This window comes from Ascaphus truei, chromosome 15 (assembly GCF_040206685.1).
Source record: "Ascaphus truei isolate aAscTru1 chromosome 15, aAscTru1.hap1, whole genome shotgun sequence".
Classification (NCBI taxonomy): Eukaryota; Metazoa; Chordata; class Amphibia; order Anura; family Ascaphidae; genus Ascaphus; species Ascaphus truei.
In genome coordinates, this window is record NC_134497.1 from 9,597,118 (window position 1) to 9,616,138 (window position 19,021).

General features: G+C 54.2%; 1 protein-coding gene across 5 annotated transcripts; it reads left to right on the top strand.

Annotated features, from left to right (window-relative positions):
* Nucleotides 1-313: 313 nt before the first annotated feature.
* RGS19 (regulator of G protein signaling 19) lies at nucleotides 314-19,017 on the top strand. 5 transcript variants are annotated; one of them, XM_075571537.1, is made up of 5 exons: nucleotides 314-499; nucleotides 9,931-10,049; nucleotides 10,251-10,325; nucleotides 11,743-11,977; nucleotides 17,736-19,017. In XM_075571537.1, the coding sequence occupies exons 1-5, from the start codon at nucleotides 443-445 to the stop codon at nucleotides 17,922-17,924; spliced, it is 675 nt and encodes a 224-aa protein (XP_075427652.1). In that variant the 5' UTR covers nucleotides 314-442; the 3' UTR covers nucleotides 17,925-19,017. The 5 variants fall into 5 exon arrangements, with proteins under 5 accessions (XP_075427652.1, XP_075427656.1, XP_075427657.1 ...); XM_075571541.1 differs by lacking the exon at nucleotides 314-499 and adding an exon at nucleotides 4,917-4,992; XM_075571542.1 differs by lacking the exon at nucleotides 314-499 and adding an exon at nucleotides 6,387-6,598 and having other exon boundaries at nucleotides 9,929-10,049.
* The last annotated feature ends 4 nt before the right edge of the window (nucleotides 19,018-19,021 follow it).

Here is a 19,021-nt window from a genome sequence, read left to right on the forward strand (position 1 = left end):
GGGTGCATACCCTCAGTATAGAGCAGTACTGAGCATGGTCTCCCTTGGACGTGCAGTATTGAGCACACTCTGGGTGCATCCCCTGCAGTATATAGCAGTACTGAGCACACTCTGGGTGCATAACTGCAGTATATAGCAGTACTTTGCAGGCTCTGGGTGCATACATGCAGTATAGAGCAGTACTAAGCATGGTCTCCCCCTGACCTGCAGTATAGAGCAGTACTGAGCATGGTCTCCCTTTGGAAGTGAGAGAGCTGCACTGGTGTTAGGAAGTGACTGGGGGCGGTGCGCATGCGCAGTGCGGCGCTGGCTGTGTCTGTCCCCGCTGCCCTCCTCCTCCTCCGCCTCCTCCCCCGTGTCCCGGTCCCCGTGTCCCTCCTCCCCCCGTTTCCCGGTCCCCGCGCAGCCCCCCCCGGCCCCGGGTCACTGGAGAATCAGGCGGATGTGCTTCAGGAAGCGGCCGGGCTCCGGGGCGGCGGGTTCCTTGCATGCCCAGATCGTAAGTACCCCACCGGGGGGGGGGGAGAGGCATCACTCCCCCTCCCTCACACACCGGGCCCCCCTTCTCACACACCGGGCCCCCCTTCTCACACACCGGGCACCCCCCCCCCCTCACCTACACCTCCCTCCCCTATACACACTGGGCACCCCCCCTCCCCACACCGTGCACCCCCCCTCCCCACACCGTGCACCCCCCCTCCCCACACTGTGCACCCCCCATCCCCACACTGCACCCCCCCTCCCCACACTGTGCCCCCCCCTCCCAACACTGTGCACCCCCCCTCCCCACACTATGCACCCCCTCCCCACACTGTGCACCCCCCTCCCCACACTATGCACCCCCCTCCCCACACTGTGCACCCCCCCCTCCCCACACTGTGCACCCCCCCTCCCCACACTGTGCACCCCCCCTCCCCACACTGTGCACCCCCCCTCCCCACACTGTGCACCCCCCCTCCCCACACTGTGCACCCCCCCTCCCCACACTGTGCACCCCCCCTCCCCACACTGTGCACCCCCCTCCCCACACTGTGCACCCCCCCTCCCCACACTGTGCACCCCCCCTCCCCACACTGTGCACCCCCCCTCCCCACACTGTGCACCCCCCCTCCCCACACTGTGCACCCCCCCCTCCCCACACTGTGCACCCCCCCCTCCCCACACTGTGCACCCCCCCTCCCCACACTGTGCACCCCCCCCTCCCCACACTGTGCACCCCCCCCTCCCCACACTGTGCACCCCCCCCTCCCCACACTGTGCACCCCCCTCCCCACACTGTGCAACGCCCCCTCCCCACACTGTGCAACGCCCCCTCCCCACACTGTGCACCCCCCCCTCCCCACACTGTGCACCCCCCCCTCCCCACACTGTGCACCCCCCCTCCCCACACTGCACCCCCCCTCCCCACACTGTGCACCCCCCCTCCCCACACTGCACCCCCCCTCCCCACACTGTGCATCCCCCCTTCCCACACTGTGCATCCCCCCTTCCCACACTGTGCATCCCCCCTCCCCACACTGTGCACCCCCCCTCCCCACACTGTGCACCCCCCTCCCCACACTGTGCACCCCCCCTCCCCACACTGTGCACCCCCCCTCCCCACACTGTGCACCCCCCCCTCCCCACACTGTGCACCCCCCCCCCCACACTGTGCACCCCCCCTCCCCACACTGTGCACCCCCCCTCCCCACACTGTGCACCCCCCTCCCCACACTGTGCACCCCCCCTCCCCACACTGTGCACCCCCCCTCCCCACACTGTGCACCCCCCCTCCCCACACTGTGCACCCCCCCTCCCCACTCTGTGCACCCCCCCTCCCCCTCTGTGCACCCCCCCTCCACACGCTGTGCACCCCCCTCCACACGCTGTGCACCCCCTCTCCACGCTGTGCAACCCCCCTCCCCACGCTGTGCACCCCCCCTCCCCACGCTGTGCACCCCCCCTCCACACGCTGTGCACCCCCCCCTCCACACGCTGTGCACCCCCCCCTCCACACGCTGTGCACCCTCCCTTACACATACCGGACTCCCCTCCACCCCCTACACAAACCGGGCACCCCGTCCCCCCACACACATCGGGCACCCCCTCCCCCCCATCCCTACACACACTGGGCACCCCCCCTTCCCCTACACACACTGGGAACCCCCCTGCCCCATCCCCTACACACACCGGGCACCCCCCCCTCCCATCCCTTACACACACCGGGCACCCCCACTCCTCTACCCACACACACCATCCTCTCTTACACCCCCTGGGCACCCCCCCCTCCCTTACACACACTGGGCACCCCCCCCCCTCCCTTACACACACTGGGCACCCCCCTCCTCCATTACACACACTGGGCACCCCCCCTCCTCCCCTACACACACTGGGCACCCCCCCCCCCTCCTCCCTTACACATACCGGGCACCATCCCCCCTCCCTTGCACACACCGGGCACCCTCCCTTGCACACACCGGGCACCCTCCCTTGCACACCCCGGGCACCCTCCCTTGCAAACACCGGGCACCCTCCCTTGCACACACCGGGCACCCTCCCTTGCACACACCGGGCACCCCCTTCCCCTACACGCACCGGTCACCCCCCTCCCCCACACCCACCGCTCACTCCCCCACACCCACCGCTCACCCCCCCTCCACTACACACACCGGTCACCCCTGTCCCATACACAAACCGGGGCCCCCCTCCACCCCTCCCCTACACACACCGAGCCCCCCCCCCCTCCCTTACACGCTCCGGGCACCCCCCTACACGTACCGGGCACAGAGACCCTCCCCACACACACACTGGGCACAGAGACCCCCCTCCCACACACACACACACACTGGGCACAGAGACCCCCCCCTCCCCACACACACACTGGGCACAGAGACCCACCCCACCACACACACACTGGGCACAGAGACCCCCACACACACACACACACTGGGCACAGAGACCCCCCCACACACACACGCACTGGGCACAGAGACCCCCCCCCCCCACACACACACACACACACTGGGCACAGACACCCCCCCACATACACACACACACTCGGCACAGAGATCCCCCTCCCACACACACACTGGACACATAGACCTCCCCTCCTCGCACCGTACTCCCCCCTCCTCGCACCGTACTCCCCCCTCCTCGCACCGTACTCCCCCCTCCTCGCACCGTACTCCCCCCTCCTCGCACCGTACTCCCCCCTCCTCGCACCGTACTCCCCCCTCCTCGCACCGTACTCCCCCCTCCTCGCACCGTACTCCCCCCTCCTCGCACCGTACTCCCCCCTCCTCGCACCGTACTCCCCCCTCCTCGCACCGTACTCCCCCCTCCTCGCACCGTACTCTCCCCCCCTTGCACCGTACTCCCCCCTCCTCGCACCGTACTCCCCCCTCCTCGCACCGTACTCCCCCCTCCTCGCACCGTACTCCCCCCTCCTCGCACCGTACTCTCCCCCCCTTGCACCGTACTTCCCCCCCTTGCACCGTACTCCTCCTCCCCCCCCCACCGTTCTCCTCCTCCCCCCCACCGTACTCCTCCCCACCGTACTCCTCCCCCCCACCGTACTCCCCCCAATTGTATTCCCCCCCCCTCACACCGTATTCTCCTTCCAAAGCCCCACACACCAACACACACACACACTCTGTACTCCCCACCCCCCACCCTCAGTGTGACTATTTCCCCCTGACCTCTCCCCCTCAGTCTTTGAGTGTCCCCTCCATCTTTCCATTCTCTCTGCCGTCTGCGAGGAGTTGGGGTTTGTAGTCAGGCAGAGTTGGCACTACTATGCATTTTGGGTTAACCCTTTAATAGCCACAGTACCAGGCCATTCACGAAGTTCCGTGCTGGGAGAGTTTTGGCAGTAGGCCTCGCTGTCGGTGTGCGCGAGGAACCTGCGACTTTCTCCGGACGCGGGAAACGAGGTTTTCATTCCTTTCTGACGTTTCCGCCCGGGAGCTTCCAGTTCCCCGCGCGTTTTTCCCCCCCCCCCGCGCGGTCGGCAGAGAAGTGAAACTTTGTGTATATCCCGCAGCCGGACTCCAGAGCGGGCCGCAGCCTGCCGCGTTACGCCGACCACACGGAATTCGCCACGGGAACGTCCGAGCGGGCGTGTGCTCGCGGAGTCCGAGCAACCGGACTAGTGGCCCATCAGAATGAACACAGCGGGGGGTCCCCGCGTCTGAATGGGACTCGCGCTGTGTGAATCCTATCGGACTGCGCCTGTCTGTAAGAGACGCGCGGTAAGAGTGACACAGAATCAGTCACTCCCCCTGCGCGCCTCCAAGGCCTCGTCCAGGGCGGAGCGTGCGCGCGCTCACGCTGGACCCGTTGCGACAATTGATTTTGCTGCTCGCAAGCGCGTCACGTGAGCGCGCACCTAGCCGGCCAGGAAAAGCACGGCCGAGCAGGGCGCAGGGCTGGAGCGCCAGCGCGCCTCTTTCCACCCTGGGCGAGGCCTAACAGGCGACCACGCGGCTTTTACTTCATTTTGATAACACGGTATTGAAGCAGGGGGTCTCCGGAGCTGAACCGCATTAACTTCAGCCACGGGGACCCCCTGCTTCCAGAGTTGCAGGTGCCTGCATGGTGCGCTGGTCCGTCCACCATGTCCCGGACGCCCGCGCTTCGTTAATGATGGGCCATTGCCCTGAACCTGTAAGGTGTCCTCCCGGACTTAGTCGACATGGCCTTTTAACCTCTTCACTGCAGGAGGGAGTGCAATTAATTGCAAAGCTAGGAGACGGGAAAACGTAATGGGGTGTGACGCTGGGCAGCGGGGTTCTCTGGGCAGCACGGGGTGGCACAGGACGGGGTACAGGGGCTGTGCCTCGTGGTCGCTTCTCTGTCTACGCTTCCTGTTTTTTGTTTTTTTGTTTTAAATCTGGCTTTCTGCTTTTTACTCGCTCCGTGATCTCTGCCTCACCCTTCACAAGAGACGCCGTTAACCCCTCCAGGCCCAAGAGGCGCTGATCCAGGAGTCGAAGGACTGTCCTGGGCAATAAGGTACCTCAGCAGCCTTCCACCGTAACATCTTGGTGCAGTCTCCATGCCTCCCTCTCTGCATATGGAGGCGGGGGGGGGGAGAGAGAGGGGGTTGTGCTCCAGCTATCTGCCCCTGATGGATTAGATCGGAGCCGTCCCAAAGTTCTGCTCACCCCCCCCCCTCCGCCCCCCCCCTCCCTCAGTCCCCCCCCCCCCCCCTGTTAGATACTTGGTACTATTAGGGAGCTGGTGATCTATTTCCATGGGGAAACTGTTGAGGGTCCATCAAGTGAAAGAGCCCCCGTTACACCCCCCTCCCCCAAAGAGACGCGCGCGGATGTTTAGTCCAAGCGGAGAATACATGCCATTAAATAAAAAGGCGTGGCTTAAGAAAGTAGTGGTACCGGGCTGGATTGGAACAAAGCAACGTTGGCCATTGGAGCCGCTGACTTTGGACTGAAAGATGTATGTTGTATTTGTGCTCTGGAAACAGAGGAAAGATCTCTTCAAATCCATATTTAAGTCTTTTTTAAATAGTGGTACTTTTTACCTCCTACTACCCTGTTGAACTTCGACCAGTGACAGAAAGTATGGATGAGTGTCCATGACTCTCCCGGTCAGACCCAAGTCCCCTGAAAGTATCAGAGTGCCTTCTTGCATTAGGAAAGAAGACCTGGGCTGGAGGGGGGGGTTGGATGTGCAAATTTTGTTCTGGGTGGGGTGGGTGGGGTGGGTGGGGTCAGCCCTGCAGAAGGGGGAAGAGTCGGAGACCGAATGTATCTGGAAGGGCCACCAAGAACAGGATATGGCAACCTCCGTCTTGCACAGGAACGGAAACGGGAGCTTGTCAAAGGACGGAACTTGCACAAGAGCTTGCAATTAAAGGCAGCGTGGGGTGTTGGCTGCGCAATGATATGCAGGCGGGCAATGCACTCGCCCACTAAGAGATTCTGGTTCTTTCCATTTGTCTCACGGGGATCATGTTACCTGCTGGTAACCTTACTCCAGAGTGCCTGAGCGAGACGAGAACGCTACATCGATCCACTCAAGGCAATAATATTATCATTTCTACTTCCCAATTATCTGCTGTGTTTAGCAGGGTGGGGGGGGGGGGGTCCTGACTTTTAGAGGGTGACCCTATTTTAGATGTGTGCGGGTGAGGAGCATGTTTCAGAGGGAGGGATCAGCCTCCTAAGAATGAGTTCAGGAAAATGTATTGCTGGAGAGTACCCCCATCTCCCCGCGCGCTTCATTGCAGCCCCAGCTTATAAAGAAGCACAGCTGGATCCTCTGCCCCCCCCCCCCCCCTCTCACGGGAAAGGGGTATATATCAGCCCGGCCTGCATCCCTGTGCTGGCTGCACCCAGCACCGCCTTCTTGTGAGCGGAAGTTTAGCAGCCGAAAGTCAGGAAGTTGCATTCTCACCACAGGATGTCTTAATAACCCCCCGCTCCCTCCCTCCATCACCTCACATCCCTGAGTCGGGGGTGACTGTCTGCAGGGCCGCAGCGTACACAAGAGGGGCACATCTCCCCCCTCCTCCCCCCCCCCCCCCCGCTTACCCACATGGGCATCGGAGAGAGGGGGCAGCAGAGACACCCGGTAGGAAGGCGATCCCTAGGGTGCAGCTCAGGGTTTGAATAACTTCGACCCAAGCGATAGCTACACTATAGTGATCCGCAGGGTACGTGAGTAACTGCTGGTTATACCCTTGTGTCTGCTTGTATGCTTGGTTCTGTACAGCACAGGCACAGCCAGGGGTTGCTGCATCACCCCATCCTGTGTATATGTATTCTCTGTCTATCTGTTGTGTGTTGGTGCTGGCGGTGCCCTCTGTGCTTGTGTGGTGTAACGAGCCTATAAAGGTCAGAGTGGTTACAGGGCTAAGAAGGCGAGTCCTGTACCAAAGAGCTTGCACTCTACATAGCGTGATGGGGAATTACTCTTGCAGAGTGCACAGGGGCACATACTTGACCTGCCCTCGGCTCTGGGTATTTAGGCAGGTCCCTATGTGCTGTTGGTAGGTAGAGATGTTTGTGTGACGTAAACAAGATATTTGTTGCAAAAAGATTATTTTCCCCCAAAACTTGACACGCTGTGAAAGTTTGGGTTTGGGTTTGAGTTTGGGTTTGAGTTTGGGTTTGGGTTTGAGTTTGGGTTTGGGTTTGAGTTTGGGTTTGGGTTTGGGTTTGGGTTTGGGTTCTGTCCTGTGCGGCATTTTCCATCTTTGCAGAAAACGTCCCAGATATTTTTTCCCCCCTTTAATTGTAATATTTTTTTGTGTCCACAATTCACCAATTTAATAATTGTTTAGTACATCTTTGTGGTCTGCAGTGTCTGTGGGCCGGGCATCGCTGGGCCACGTCCATCTGTGGGCCGGGCATCGCTGGGCCACGTCCATCTGTGGGCCGGGCATCGCTGGGCCACGTCCATCTGTGGGCCGGGCATCGCTGGGCCACGTCCATCTGTGGGCCGGGCATCGCTGGGCCACGTCCATCTGTGGGCCGGGCATCGCTGGGCCACGTCCATCTGTGGGCCGGGCATCGCTGGGCCGCGTCCATCGCTGGGCCACGTCCATCTGTGGGCCGGGCATCGCTGGGCCACGTCCATCTGTGGGCCGGGCATCGCTGGGCCACGTCCATCTGTGGGCCGGGCATCGCTAGACAACCCAAGACAAGTTGAGGTGGGAGGCAGCTTCTGAGCCGACAGCCGCCCCAGTGGAGTGGCGCTGCTTACGATCAGCGAGACTCCATTGAAGTCTGAAAACTCAGCGAGGCCGACTCCAAATCAGCGAGGCCGACTCCAAATCAGCGAGGCCGACTCCAAATCAGCGAGGCCGACTCCAAATCAGCGAGGCCGACTCCAAATCGGCGAGGCCGACTCCAAATCGGCGAGGCCGACTCCAAATCAGCGAGGCCGACTCCAAATCGGTGAGATTCACAGATCAGGACACGAAGTCTCACACCTTTCACCAAGCCTATTTGACTCAAAACGGAATAATAATAGATGTCAATATTCCTAACGGGAGTTCTAGATGTGGAACTTGCTCGTTATGCTCATACGGGAAACCGATAAAATCCGTCCAGTGTAAAAATACAAATAAATCATTTAAGATGCAGTCTCTGTCCTGAGTCGCAAGGCGTCCTTTGCAGGTTATCTAATCCGTGGCGCGTGTGGAATGGATTACTACGTGGGACCAACTACGGCCACGTATAATGGAACACCTTAGGTCAATTCGAAATGAAGATCTTGGGTATCCTGTTTCTAGACATTGGACCACGTCCATTGGGTGTCCTTAAACCGTTGTCTCTTTCGGCGTTGGAGCGCGTCCCCCCCACACTTCAGAGGGGGTGATGGATTGGGCGTGCTAACCCGCTGAGAGATGTTTGGGATCTTTTCCCTTAATACACCGGCCCCCGAGAGAATGAATGTAGATTGGGGAGCGGCATAATTTCTTATACATTTAGATTAACGTTTATATATCATTATTATGTATATTTAGTTATCATCATCTTGGGACGTGGTTCATCTTATTTATTAAGAATTTATCTTTTTTCCTTTTTTTTGTCTCTTTCTTTTATATTTTATATTTTTATATGCATTAATTTTGTTATAATAAGGTATATTTAATTAGGAATTATGTTTATTTTGTTACCAGCGTATTTCTACTGTATTACTATTCAGTTTATATGGCTATATTGAATAGTTAACACACACATGTATCTAGCTAAACATTATTTAATTGCATTATGATGTGTTATTGACTTCAGTCCGCATTCTGCAACCTTTGCGTCCTGTTTATTGTTATTTCTGTTTCTTTGTTATTCAGGATTTAGGCTTTTTTTCTGCGCGCTTGATAGGTCCGCGGTTCATTACCAGCAATCACTGGCCTCGTTATGGCACACCTGGGTTTTACCTGGTTCTGATTGGTTCGGTTCTGTGGGGCGGTTGTCCGGCGGATCTGTTTGGAGCGCACAAATAGCCCACCGATCATTGAGATACGTCACTCTTTTGATAAAGCGCCTAGACCGTGAAACGCGTAAGAGGCCTACCTTTGTGCGACTATGGTGTTGTCGGGCTTCCTTCCTGAGAATACACTCGCCTGTGTTATCAGCGTATTCGCCTGGATCCCCGTGTTTTGTGGGCGCCGCGCTCCTCTCTCCTGTCACCCAGGTCTTCTATCTTGGAAAATCAGCGAGACTGACTCCAAATCGGGGAGATTCACAGATCAGGACACGAAGTCTGTTTTGGAGGAGGCGAGGGGTGCGTTACCCACATAACATTTATTTTATTTCTCTTCCTCTGAACCAAATACAGGCTGAGGGTCCCGAGCAGTTACAATGTAACAGGTTGAACGCCACGGAATCTGTTGTTGTTGTTATACGTTGGTTCCTCTGGCTCGGGGTAAATGGGGCAGTTGGACAGTTGGACTAGGGGCGCGGGTGACATGCAGAATGATGCACCTTGTCTGCAGGGTACAGACAGGGAGAGAGAAGGGATGAGATAGAGAGGAAGCTACTGATTTCTGCCAAGTAATACAATGTAGTGTGTGGAAGCGTGTCCTGCGTGAGACGAGGACCGCGGTGCTGTATTCTAATCACTTGGCTCTTATTTCTGTATATTTTGTGTGCGCACCTCAAAATATGTCTCTCCTCCCCCTCTTACCTGCTGTGTGTGCACCTCATAATATGTCCCTCCTCTTGCCCGCTGTGTGTGTCCCTCCTCTTGCCCGCTATGTGTGCACCTCATAATGTGTCCCCCCTCTCGCCCGCTGTGTGTGCACCTCATAATGTGTCCCCCCTCTTGCCCGCTGTGTGTGCACCTCGTGTCCCTCCTCTTGCCCGCTATGTGTGCACCTCATAATATGTCCCTCCTCTTGGCCGCTGTGTGTGCACCTCATGTGTCCCCCCTCTCACCCGCTGTGTGTGCACCTCATAATGTGTGTCCCCCTGCTCTCAGTACACAGGGCCTGATCCCAGCGAGTCTCCCATGTCACGATATGACAGGAACCAGACAACCCGGAATCACCGGCCCAACCCCTGCTGCTTCTGCTGGTGCTGCTGCTGTAGCTGTTCCTGGTGAGATGATGTATACTGTATACTGTATACTGATGTATACTGGGAGGGGGATTTTATCATACAGGGATATATCTATAGCTCTCTCTAGCTCGCAGCCTGTATCACTCTTGCACATGATATGTTCCTGGCAGTCTCGCTCTCTCTCTCGCGCTCTCTCCTCTGTCTCGCACACGGGTGTCACCTGCAGTCTCTCCCTGTTAGGAATGAAGACCAGAACAGACGCAGAAGACTCTCGCGAGACACCAAGCTGGAGTGTGTCCCTCACTGCGAGGTCTGGTGAGTGTGACACTTACATTAGGTGACACGCGTACACCCAGACTGCTGAATAAAAGCAGGCGGCTCTTTTAAAGATGGCGCAGGTCAGGTCTGTGGTGCAGATGCAGAACGCTGTGTTCCCTCGCACAGATGAGACGCGGTGCGGCAAACATGTTTAGCAACAGAAAGTAAACATAAAATTAGGGCTCTCAAAGATATGTCAGTACTGTGTATATCAGTACTGTGTATATCAGTACTGTGTATATCAGTACTGTGTATGTCAGTACTGTGTATGTCAGTACTGTGTATGTCAGTACTGTGTATATCAGTACTGTGTATATCAGTACTGTGTATATCAGTACTGTGTATATCAGTACTGTGTATATCAGTACTGTGTATATCAGTACTGTGTATATCAGTACATGTTATTAATTGCTTTGCCCGTTTGGGCATTAACAGGAACGGGTAACATCACCAGAGTTTGCATTAACAATGAAAGTAAAGGGACCAGGTCTTTAACCCTTTCCCCAGTGGGGCGTTCCATGGTCTGCGTGTTATATCGCTCTGCCTGTTGTTATATTGCACTGCAATGAGTTACTGCCCCCTCCAGCAGAGAAGGGGTTATATATATATATGTATGTATATTTTTACTCATGCGTATGTATGTAATGCTTTACCAGATAAACAATAGAATACATGGAATTATAATACTATACTTGCATCAAATATACTGGCACAGGATAAGAAAGGCATTCCTGCCCTGCTGAGCTTACAGTCTAAGGCTGTGCTTATAGTGCTGACATTGCGGCAAAACAAATGCATTGGATTGGTCGCGACCGCTGGAAGTCCTCTCAATTTGATTTTCCAGCGAACGTCGCCTGCACTATAACCGTAGCCTAAGTGGGGTGTTGGGAGACTTACAGGGACAGGATGGGAAAGGGTAAGTGCAGTGGGTGACAGTGCCTGGCCTTGATGGTGGGTAAGTGCAGTAGGTGACAGTGCCTGACCTTGATGGTGGGTAAGTGCAGTAGGTGACAGTGCCTGACCTTGATGGTGGGTAAGTGCAGTAGGTGACAGTGCCTGACCTTGATGGTGGGTAAGTGCAGTAGGTGACAGTGCCTGACCTTGATGGTGGGTAAGTGCAGTAGGTGACAGTGCCTGACCTTGATGGTGGGTAAGGGCAGCAGGTGGAAGTGTCTGCTTCACGTGGGTAAGTGCTTCTGTTGGAGTGGCTGAGAAATGGACGCGAGTCCCTCCCATTGAAATGCTTCATTCAGAAGGTGTGTTTGTAGATATTATTTGAAGGTAGGTAGGAGAGTAGGTGCAGGGTGTATACTGCATATGATATGAAACCCGCAGGTGGGGGGGCAGTAGAGGTTCAATCGAAAGAAAGCAGCCAGGTTGGAAATCTCACGCTTCTCTCTTTGTGCCCGTGTAGCTCCAAGCCGAGCTCGGAGGAGGTCCTCAGCTGGGCCAGCTCCTTTGAGAAGCTGATGAAGAATCCGGCAGGTCGCAACGTGTTCCGGGAGTTTCTGCGCACGGAGTACAGCGAGGAGAACATGCTGTTCTGGCTGGCGTGCGAGGAGCTGAAAACAGAGCACAACAAGAATGGAATGGAAGAGAAGGCACGCACGATATACGAGGATTACGTGTCAATCCTGTCCCCTAAAGAGGTAGCGTCACTTGTCACTCTAACCGTATCTGTTAATCAGAAAGCGCGTCCACTCACCGGCAGCTTCTCTGTTTGGGTTTGTTAGGCTGTGCTGTCCTCTTGTGGACAATCTGCTAACTGCAAATGTTCTTTTGGTCTGTAAATATAGAAACAACACGCACATCTCACACTATATAAAATGCCAGCAGAAGTCCCCAGCTTTGCAGGGATTGTCCTACTCTGGAGTCATCTTTTCCATTGCAGGCTTGAAACTGTAAATCCATCGATAATGGCGCCCTCTTTAACCCGATCAATAATTCCACCTTCCGGTGAGCGGCACTGACTGACTCTTCCCCACCCAGGCACTGAGACTCCCCCCCCCCCCCCCTCCCCCCAGCACTGAGACGTCCGCCACCTTCCCCAAGTCACTGAGACTTCTTCCCCCCCTCCATCCCTACAACCCCCAGTCACTGAGACTCCCCTCCCCCAAGGCACTGAGACTCCCCTCCCCCAAGGCACTGAGACTCCCCTCCCCCCAGGCACTGAGACTCCCCTCCCCCCAGGCACTGAGACTCCCCTCCCCCCAGGCACTGAGACTCCCCTCCCCCCAGGCACTGAGACTCCCCTCCCCCCAGGCACTGAGACTCCCCTCCCCCCAGGCACTGAGACTCCCCTCCCCCCAGGCACTGAGACTCCCCTCCCCCCAGGCACTGAGACTCCCCTCCCCGCAGGCACTGAGACTCCCCTCCCCCCAGGCACTGAGACTCCCCTCCCCCCAGGCACTGAGACTCCCCTCCCCCCAGGCACTGAGACTCCCCTCCCCCCAGGCACTGAGACTCCCCTCCCCCCAGGCACTGAGACTCCCCTCCCCCCAGGCACTGAGACTCCCCTCCCCCCAGGCACTGAGACTCCCCTCCCCCCAGGCACTGAGACTCCCCTCCCCCCAAGCACTGAGACTCCCCTCCCCCCAGGCACTGAGACTCCCCTCCCCCCAGGCACTGAGACTCCCCTCCCCCCAGGCACTGAGACTCCCCTCCCCCCAGGCACTGAGACTCCCCTCCCCCCAGGCACTGAGACTCCCCTCCCCCCAGTCACTGAGACTCCCCTCCCTCCAGGCACTGAGACTCCCCTCCCCCCAGGCACTGAGACTCCCCTCCCCCCAGGCACTGGGACTCCCTTCCCCCCAGGCACTGAGACTCCCCTCCCCCCAGGCACTAAGACTTCTCCCCTCCCTCTCCCCCCAGTCACTGAGACTTCCCTCCCTCCCCCCAGTCGCTAAGACTTCCCTCCATCCCCCCAGTCGCTAAGACTTCCCTCCCCCCAGTCGCTAAGACTTCCCTCCCTCCCCCCAGTCGCTAAGACTTCCCTCCCACCAGTCGCTAAGACTTCCCTCCCCTCCCCCTAGTCACTGAGACTTATCCCCCCCACCACCAGTCACTGAGACTTCTCCTCCCCCACCACCAGTCACTGAGACATCTCCCCCCCCCCCATCCCTACAACTCACAGTCACTGAGACTCCCGCCCCAAATTAGAGACATCCACCTTCCCTTACACCCCACCTCTCATCCTCTCCTTCCCCCCTCTGTTTATCGCTCTCCCCCAGCCCCCCATGGCCTACACTCTCCCACTAAGGAATGTACGGACGGCCGCCAGCTCAGTGCGGTCACCAATCTCCCATACTCCCCGGCAAAGCAAAGGCCAGTCGGCGACCTTGGACCAAGAAACCGACCAATCAGTGGACTCGCAGAGAGGGAACAACCAATCAGTGGCTGAGCATTTAAAAACAGGACGATGAAAACGAGAACCCCAAGTGCACACGCGTGGGGTCCCCTTAGTATGCGTGCAAAGTTTCAGGTCTCTGTGTTTCATGCTCTTGAAGTTGTGGCTCGGACAGACAGACACAGGCTCTTTTATAATAATAATTATTATTATTATTATTATAGATAAGGACAGGGAACTCAATAAGAAAAGGGTGAACCGTAGCACGGTACTTTACAACATAGATGTCCTTCTAATTTAGGAGCAAGCGCACCATAGATTTCAGTGGATATCAGCAGTAGGTTACCCATGTTCTAAAGAGCTTAATTAGTATTAATTTCCATGTTAATAATGATTTGAGGAGAACAAGCAGCTATTCTTAGCTGCGCCAAGTAAAACAAATGTTGTGTACAGCTTTTGAAAATGTTCAGTACATGTGAAGAAGAGACCTGTGAGGTTTAGATGGCTCTGTACATGTGAAGAAGAGAGCTGTGAGGTTTAGAAAGCTCTGTACACACGAAGAAGATGGGGTAGCTCTGTACATGTGAAGAAGAGACCTGTGAGGTTTGGAAAGCTCTGTACATGTGAAGAAGAAACCTGTGAGGTTGGGAAAGCTCTGTACACGTGAAGAAGAGACCTGTGAGGTTTGGAAAGCTGTGTACATGTGAAGAAGAGACCTGTGAGGTTTGGAAAGCCCTGTACACGTGAAGAAGAGACGTGTGGTTTGGAAAGCTCTTTACACGTGAAAAAGAGACGTGTGGTTTGGAAAGCTTGGTACACGTGAAGAAGAGACCTGTGAGGTTTGGAAAGCTGTGTACATGTCAAGAAGAGACCTGTGAGGTTTGGAAAGCCCTGTACACGTGAAGAAGAGACGTGTGGTTTGGAAAGCTCTGTACACGTGAAAAAGAGACCTGTGGTTTGGAAAGCCCTGTACACGTGAAGAAGAGACCTGTGAGGTTTGGAAAGCTGTGTACATGTGAAGAAGAGACCAGTGAGGTTTGGATAGCTCTGTTCATGTGAAGAAGAGACCTGTGAGGTTTGGAAAGCCCTGTACACGTGAAGAAGAGACGTGTGGTTTGGAAAGCCCTGTACACGTGAAGAAGAGATGTGTGGTTTGGAAAGCTTGGTACACTATAATTACAAAGAACAGTCATATCATTTTAAAAGGGATCCAGAATATACTAGACAGAGAAAATGTAATTCCAGTTGCGGTCACTCAAACTTCAGAGAATGATGCAATGTGTAATAGTTACAAAAATAACTTTTAATAGATTTAGAAAAATTGGAGGTAAAAATAATTGCCGTAAGTCATAAACACCCAAATAAAGTGACGAAGTAAGCTGCCCCCTATGAGACAGGTAGTCCCCCTGTGTGCACTAAGTACTGGGAACGGGAGCACTATGGAGAATAATCATATCCCCTGGTGGATATTATAAAGTCCATGCCATATCCAGTGAATCTCCTGTAGTAATAAGTGATATCACTCGCATGGCAATAGTAATTATGTGATGTACTAGGACCCAAGGTTCAATAACGAGTACATAAATGGCATGGAAATCTCCATGAATATAATGCACGTATGTAGCTCATGGTCCTTAGCAGTTAAGTGCATAGAATTGAAACCATCAACAGCACAATGAATATAGCAAATGGGCAGAAAGCTGCAGTTAGTATAGCAAAGCAGTATGACGATGCTGTGTCTGATACTGCAGGGAGCGACCACAGCGAGAGACCTAATGGTGCTATGTACCCCGTACAAGTCGCAATATGTGGCAATGCTGCACAAAGCAGAGATTGTTCCTCCCTTACTGGTGTCGTAATCGCACAAATTGCATCGTCCCGGGTGTGAGGAGGCTGTGGTGTGTCAGTGCCTTCCTGGTGCCGAGTGGTAAATCACGCTTAAGTGTGTGTGTATCGGATCTGGACCCGTCACCATTAAGCTGATCAACTCCAACGGAACTGAAGAAGGACCAATAATAGAACAAGGCCGAGAAAAGGGGATCGCGGCACTACATGGATGCCCCAGTGTGGTCTGAGAACCCATATGACATCATGAGCTGATGTAGCCGACGCACGTTTCACCTGTACTAATGCTTTCTCAAGGCACAGTGATTACCCTCCCGGGGGTGCGGGGAGATTTATAGCATGGTCAATTAGTCTCCAAGTAGGCATTAACCCCTAGCATGCCGAGTTAACCATTTCCGTAGGTACACGTAGCCAGCCTAATCCTGTAATGCTTACTGCATCTACAATTATCATAAGCTATTCCTGAATATTTGGGGCTAGTTGTAAACGTTCTGTTCCTGTCCTATATACCTGGAATCAGAAATGCCTCCTAAATAATGCACAGGTGTAGAATCGTACGTAGCCATAGTAGTCCAGATTTAAAGGTTGGGCACATTACCTATATTGTCCATCTGGTATTCTAGATGCTTTACCTATTAGTGGGCAATACCTATAAAAATAGGTTAAACGTGTTAAAGTATTGTCACAGAGATAACTAAATATATATGGCAGTACTGGCAGGTGAATATAATAACATCGTGGGCGGATCAGGGGGGCAGGTATAAGGGCCGATCCCAGCAATACTTTGGATAGTGGTCTTGCCAGACTCACAAGGAGGCCAAGATGGATCAATTACTGTCAAAGTCGTTGACTTGTTCCTGAGATCTATTACTGGGCTGTATGGCACGGTCTAATCACAGTTTAGTGCATGACGAGTATTCGTTGGATAAATGGAGTAAAACACCAAACCTTCACTGAGCCCGCTCGGTGCCAGAGTTTGCAAAGTGTCGATCCAACATGATTCCTTTTTTTTTTTAGAAGTTGTGTATCCTAGTCTCCCTTTCTCACACAAGGGGATTACTGGTCAATGCCAAAGAAATGGCGTGTGTTAGACTCTCCGTTGTGGCTTTCATGAATGTGTCTTGGAACAGGAGGATCCAAATAATTTAGAATGGAACCAATGTGTTGTCGTCTATTCTTACCGATGTGTATGGCCCGGCACACCAAGCTCACCTTTGCAAACTTAATACCCGCTACAATTCAATATGCCGCTTTGTCTTCCACTATAACTACAACACACATCACTGCGAAATGCTCAAAGAACTAGTTTGGAGTCTAGATGCAAAGTTCACCTTTCCTGTCTTACCGTCTAATACTTTCTGGGCAAGCTACCCGTCTATCTGAACAAGCTCCTCACCCCTACCACATGCAGCACTTATCTGAGATCTGACTCCAAAAGTCTGTTTATGGTCCCACGGTTCAACAAAGTATCCGGCCGCTCCTCCTCCTCGTACCATGCACCCCAAAACTGGAACAACTTACCAGAGATTCTCACAGCCGCCACCAGTCTAAATTCTTTCAAAACTAAGGCTGTTTTACATTTTAATCTGGTCTGTAACGGTTACATACGCCTATAATATATATTATCTCTAACTGTGCATGCAATGTCTTGTGTATATAATGTATAACCTTCCTCACTTAATATAACTATGTATTTGTCACCATAACTCTGTGCCCAGGACATACTTGAAAACGAGAGGTAACTCTCAATGTATTACTCCCTGGTAAAACATTTTATTAATAAATGTATTTGTTTCTGGCACTTGCAAACTGCCATATAGATTACTCCTACTATTAGACCGTTAAAAGATTATCGCCACATACACCACATCTGCATTACCCCAGAAATAATATGGCTACTAGCACATTGTACTGTATTCAGTTAATATGGGATTTGCATTCATGACATTTTGGTCTCCAAAATCACACAGGACCGTGTGTGACTGCTACATACTGCTGCAAAGCATCCAAAACGTGAAGCTACCCTTCTTACATGCAGTCCAGCTCTCCCGTCTTTGTACGCAGCGAGAGATGGATCTTGGGGTACACACGCCCGTCGTGTTCTGTGACATCCTTGTTTGCAGTGAGGTTTTATTATTATTACTAATGGTCTCTTTCCTCTTTCTCTCCTGCTCTCTCTTCCTCTCTTGCTCTCCATCTCCTCTGCTCCGGCCCAGGTCAGTTTGGATTCCCGGGTGCGAGAAGTCATTAACAGACGGATACAGGATCCCTCCTCTCACACGTTCGACGACGCTCAGCTGCAGATTTACACTCTGATGCACAGGGACTCGTACCCACGATTCCTGAACTCTGGCATTTACAAATCCCTACAGCAGAGCATCTCACGCTCGAGCTCGGAGTCCTAGGACTGAGCCAGCGGGGACAGCGCGAAACGCACATTTTATACAAGGAAACCTGAGAGGGGCCGCGGAGAAAATCTGTGCAGGGGGGTCCCCCCTTCCCCCTTCTCTTTACAATACGCAAATCTGCCCTCCGAGAGAGAGAAGCAGCACAGAGACTGAGACAGCATGTGACCTGTAACTTGTGCACCTACCCCTCTCCTGTCCCCCTCCCCACATACACACGCACCTCTGACCTCTCCTAATCCCCCTCCCATCCCCTGCTCCCTGTCCACGGGCGGAGCAGGGGTATAAGGTACTGAATGGGATTTTAACTCAGGCTTACAATACTGCTGATTTCCCCAGGGAGGTTGGTGAAAAGGGGGGGATCATCCAGGATTGGTCCTATAGGGCTTCTTTTAGGGAGGGGTCAATGGGCTAGAAGAATGAATGAGGGCAGTGCATGAATATAGAGAAGGAGGTGGGTGGGTTATGGTTCATTCCAAATTTTCAGACCCTTCCAGTGCCAGATGTAGCAGCGATGCACTGGAGGAGGTAAAGAAGGCTTGGGAGAGGGGTAGTGTTCCCCCCTCTCACCCTGTCCCGTGGCTTACACACCCCTCCACTCCTGTGCTGCTGACGTCCGTACTGGGATGTAAGGGGGGGTGGGGTCGGGTCGGGGGCTCGGAGCGGAACATTTTATCATAGGAATTATTTTAACGTTATTGATGTTGAATTCATGGAGTCTGTTGGGGATTGGGTACGTTTACATTCCGTGGGGGGAGAGCAGAGACAGTCGGGGTTCCAGGTGTGGCAATGTCAGAAAGGATTGGGGGGGTGGAGGGGGTGTTCTGCTGCCTTACACACCCACACGGGCTGGGGGCTGTTTACAGTAAAGATTTTATAAACCCCCTAAAGCTCTGCAGGACTGTATGAGGTCAGGGTTTTTGTACAGTGCTGTCCACACTTCCTGCTGTTGCCAAATAGCGTCGGAGCTCCCAAAGGTCCGCTCACCGCACGGAAACCACCAGACAGTGTTAGTTTTATTTCAACACCTCCAATAAATTTTAAAGGACATTTTTAAAAATATATATGTATAAATATATATATATCTATATAACGTG

What these genes read in the sequence shown, in the direction of transcription:
- RGS19 (XM_075571542.1), top strand. Translation starts at nt 6,538, where the DNA reads ATGGGCATCGGAGAGAGGGGGCAGCAGAGACACCCGGTAGGAAGGCGA. An exon ending in AAGGCGATCCCTAGGGTGCA is followed by an intron (nt 6,599 to 9,928) that starts GCTCAGGGTTTG and finishes CCCCCTGCTCTC; the next exon opens with AGTACACAGGGCCTGATCCC. An exon ending in TGCTGCTGTAGCTGTTCCTG is followed by an intron (nt 10,050 to 10,250) that starts GTGAGATGATGT and finishes TCTCCCTGTTAG; the next exon opens with GAATGAAGACCAGAACAGAC.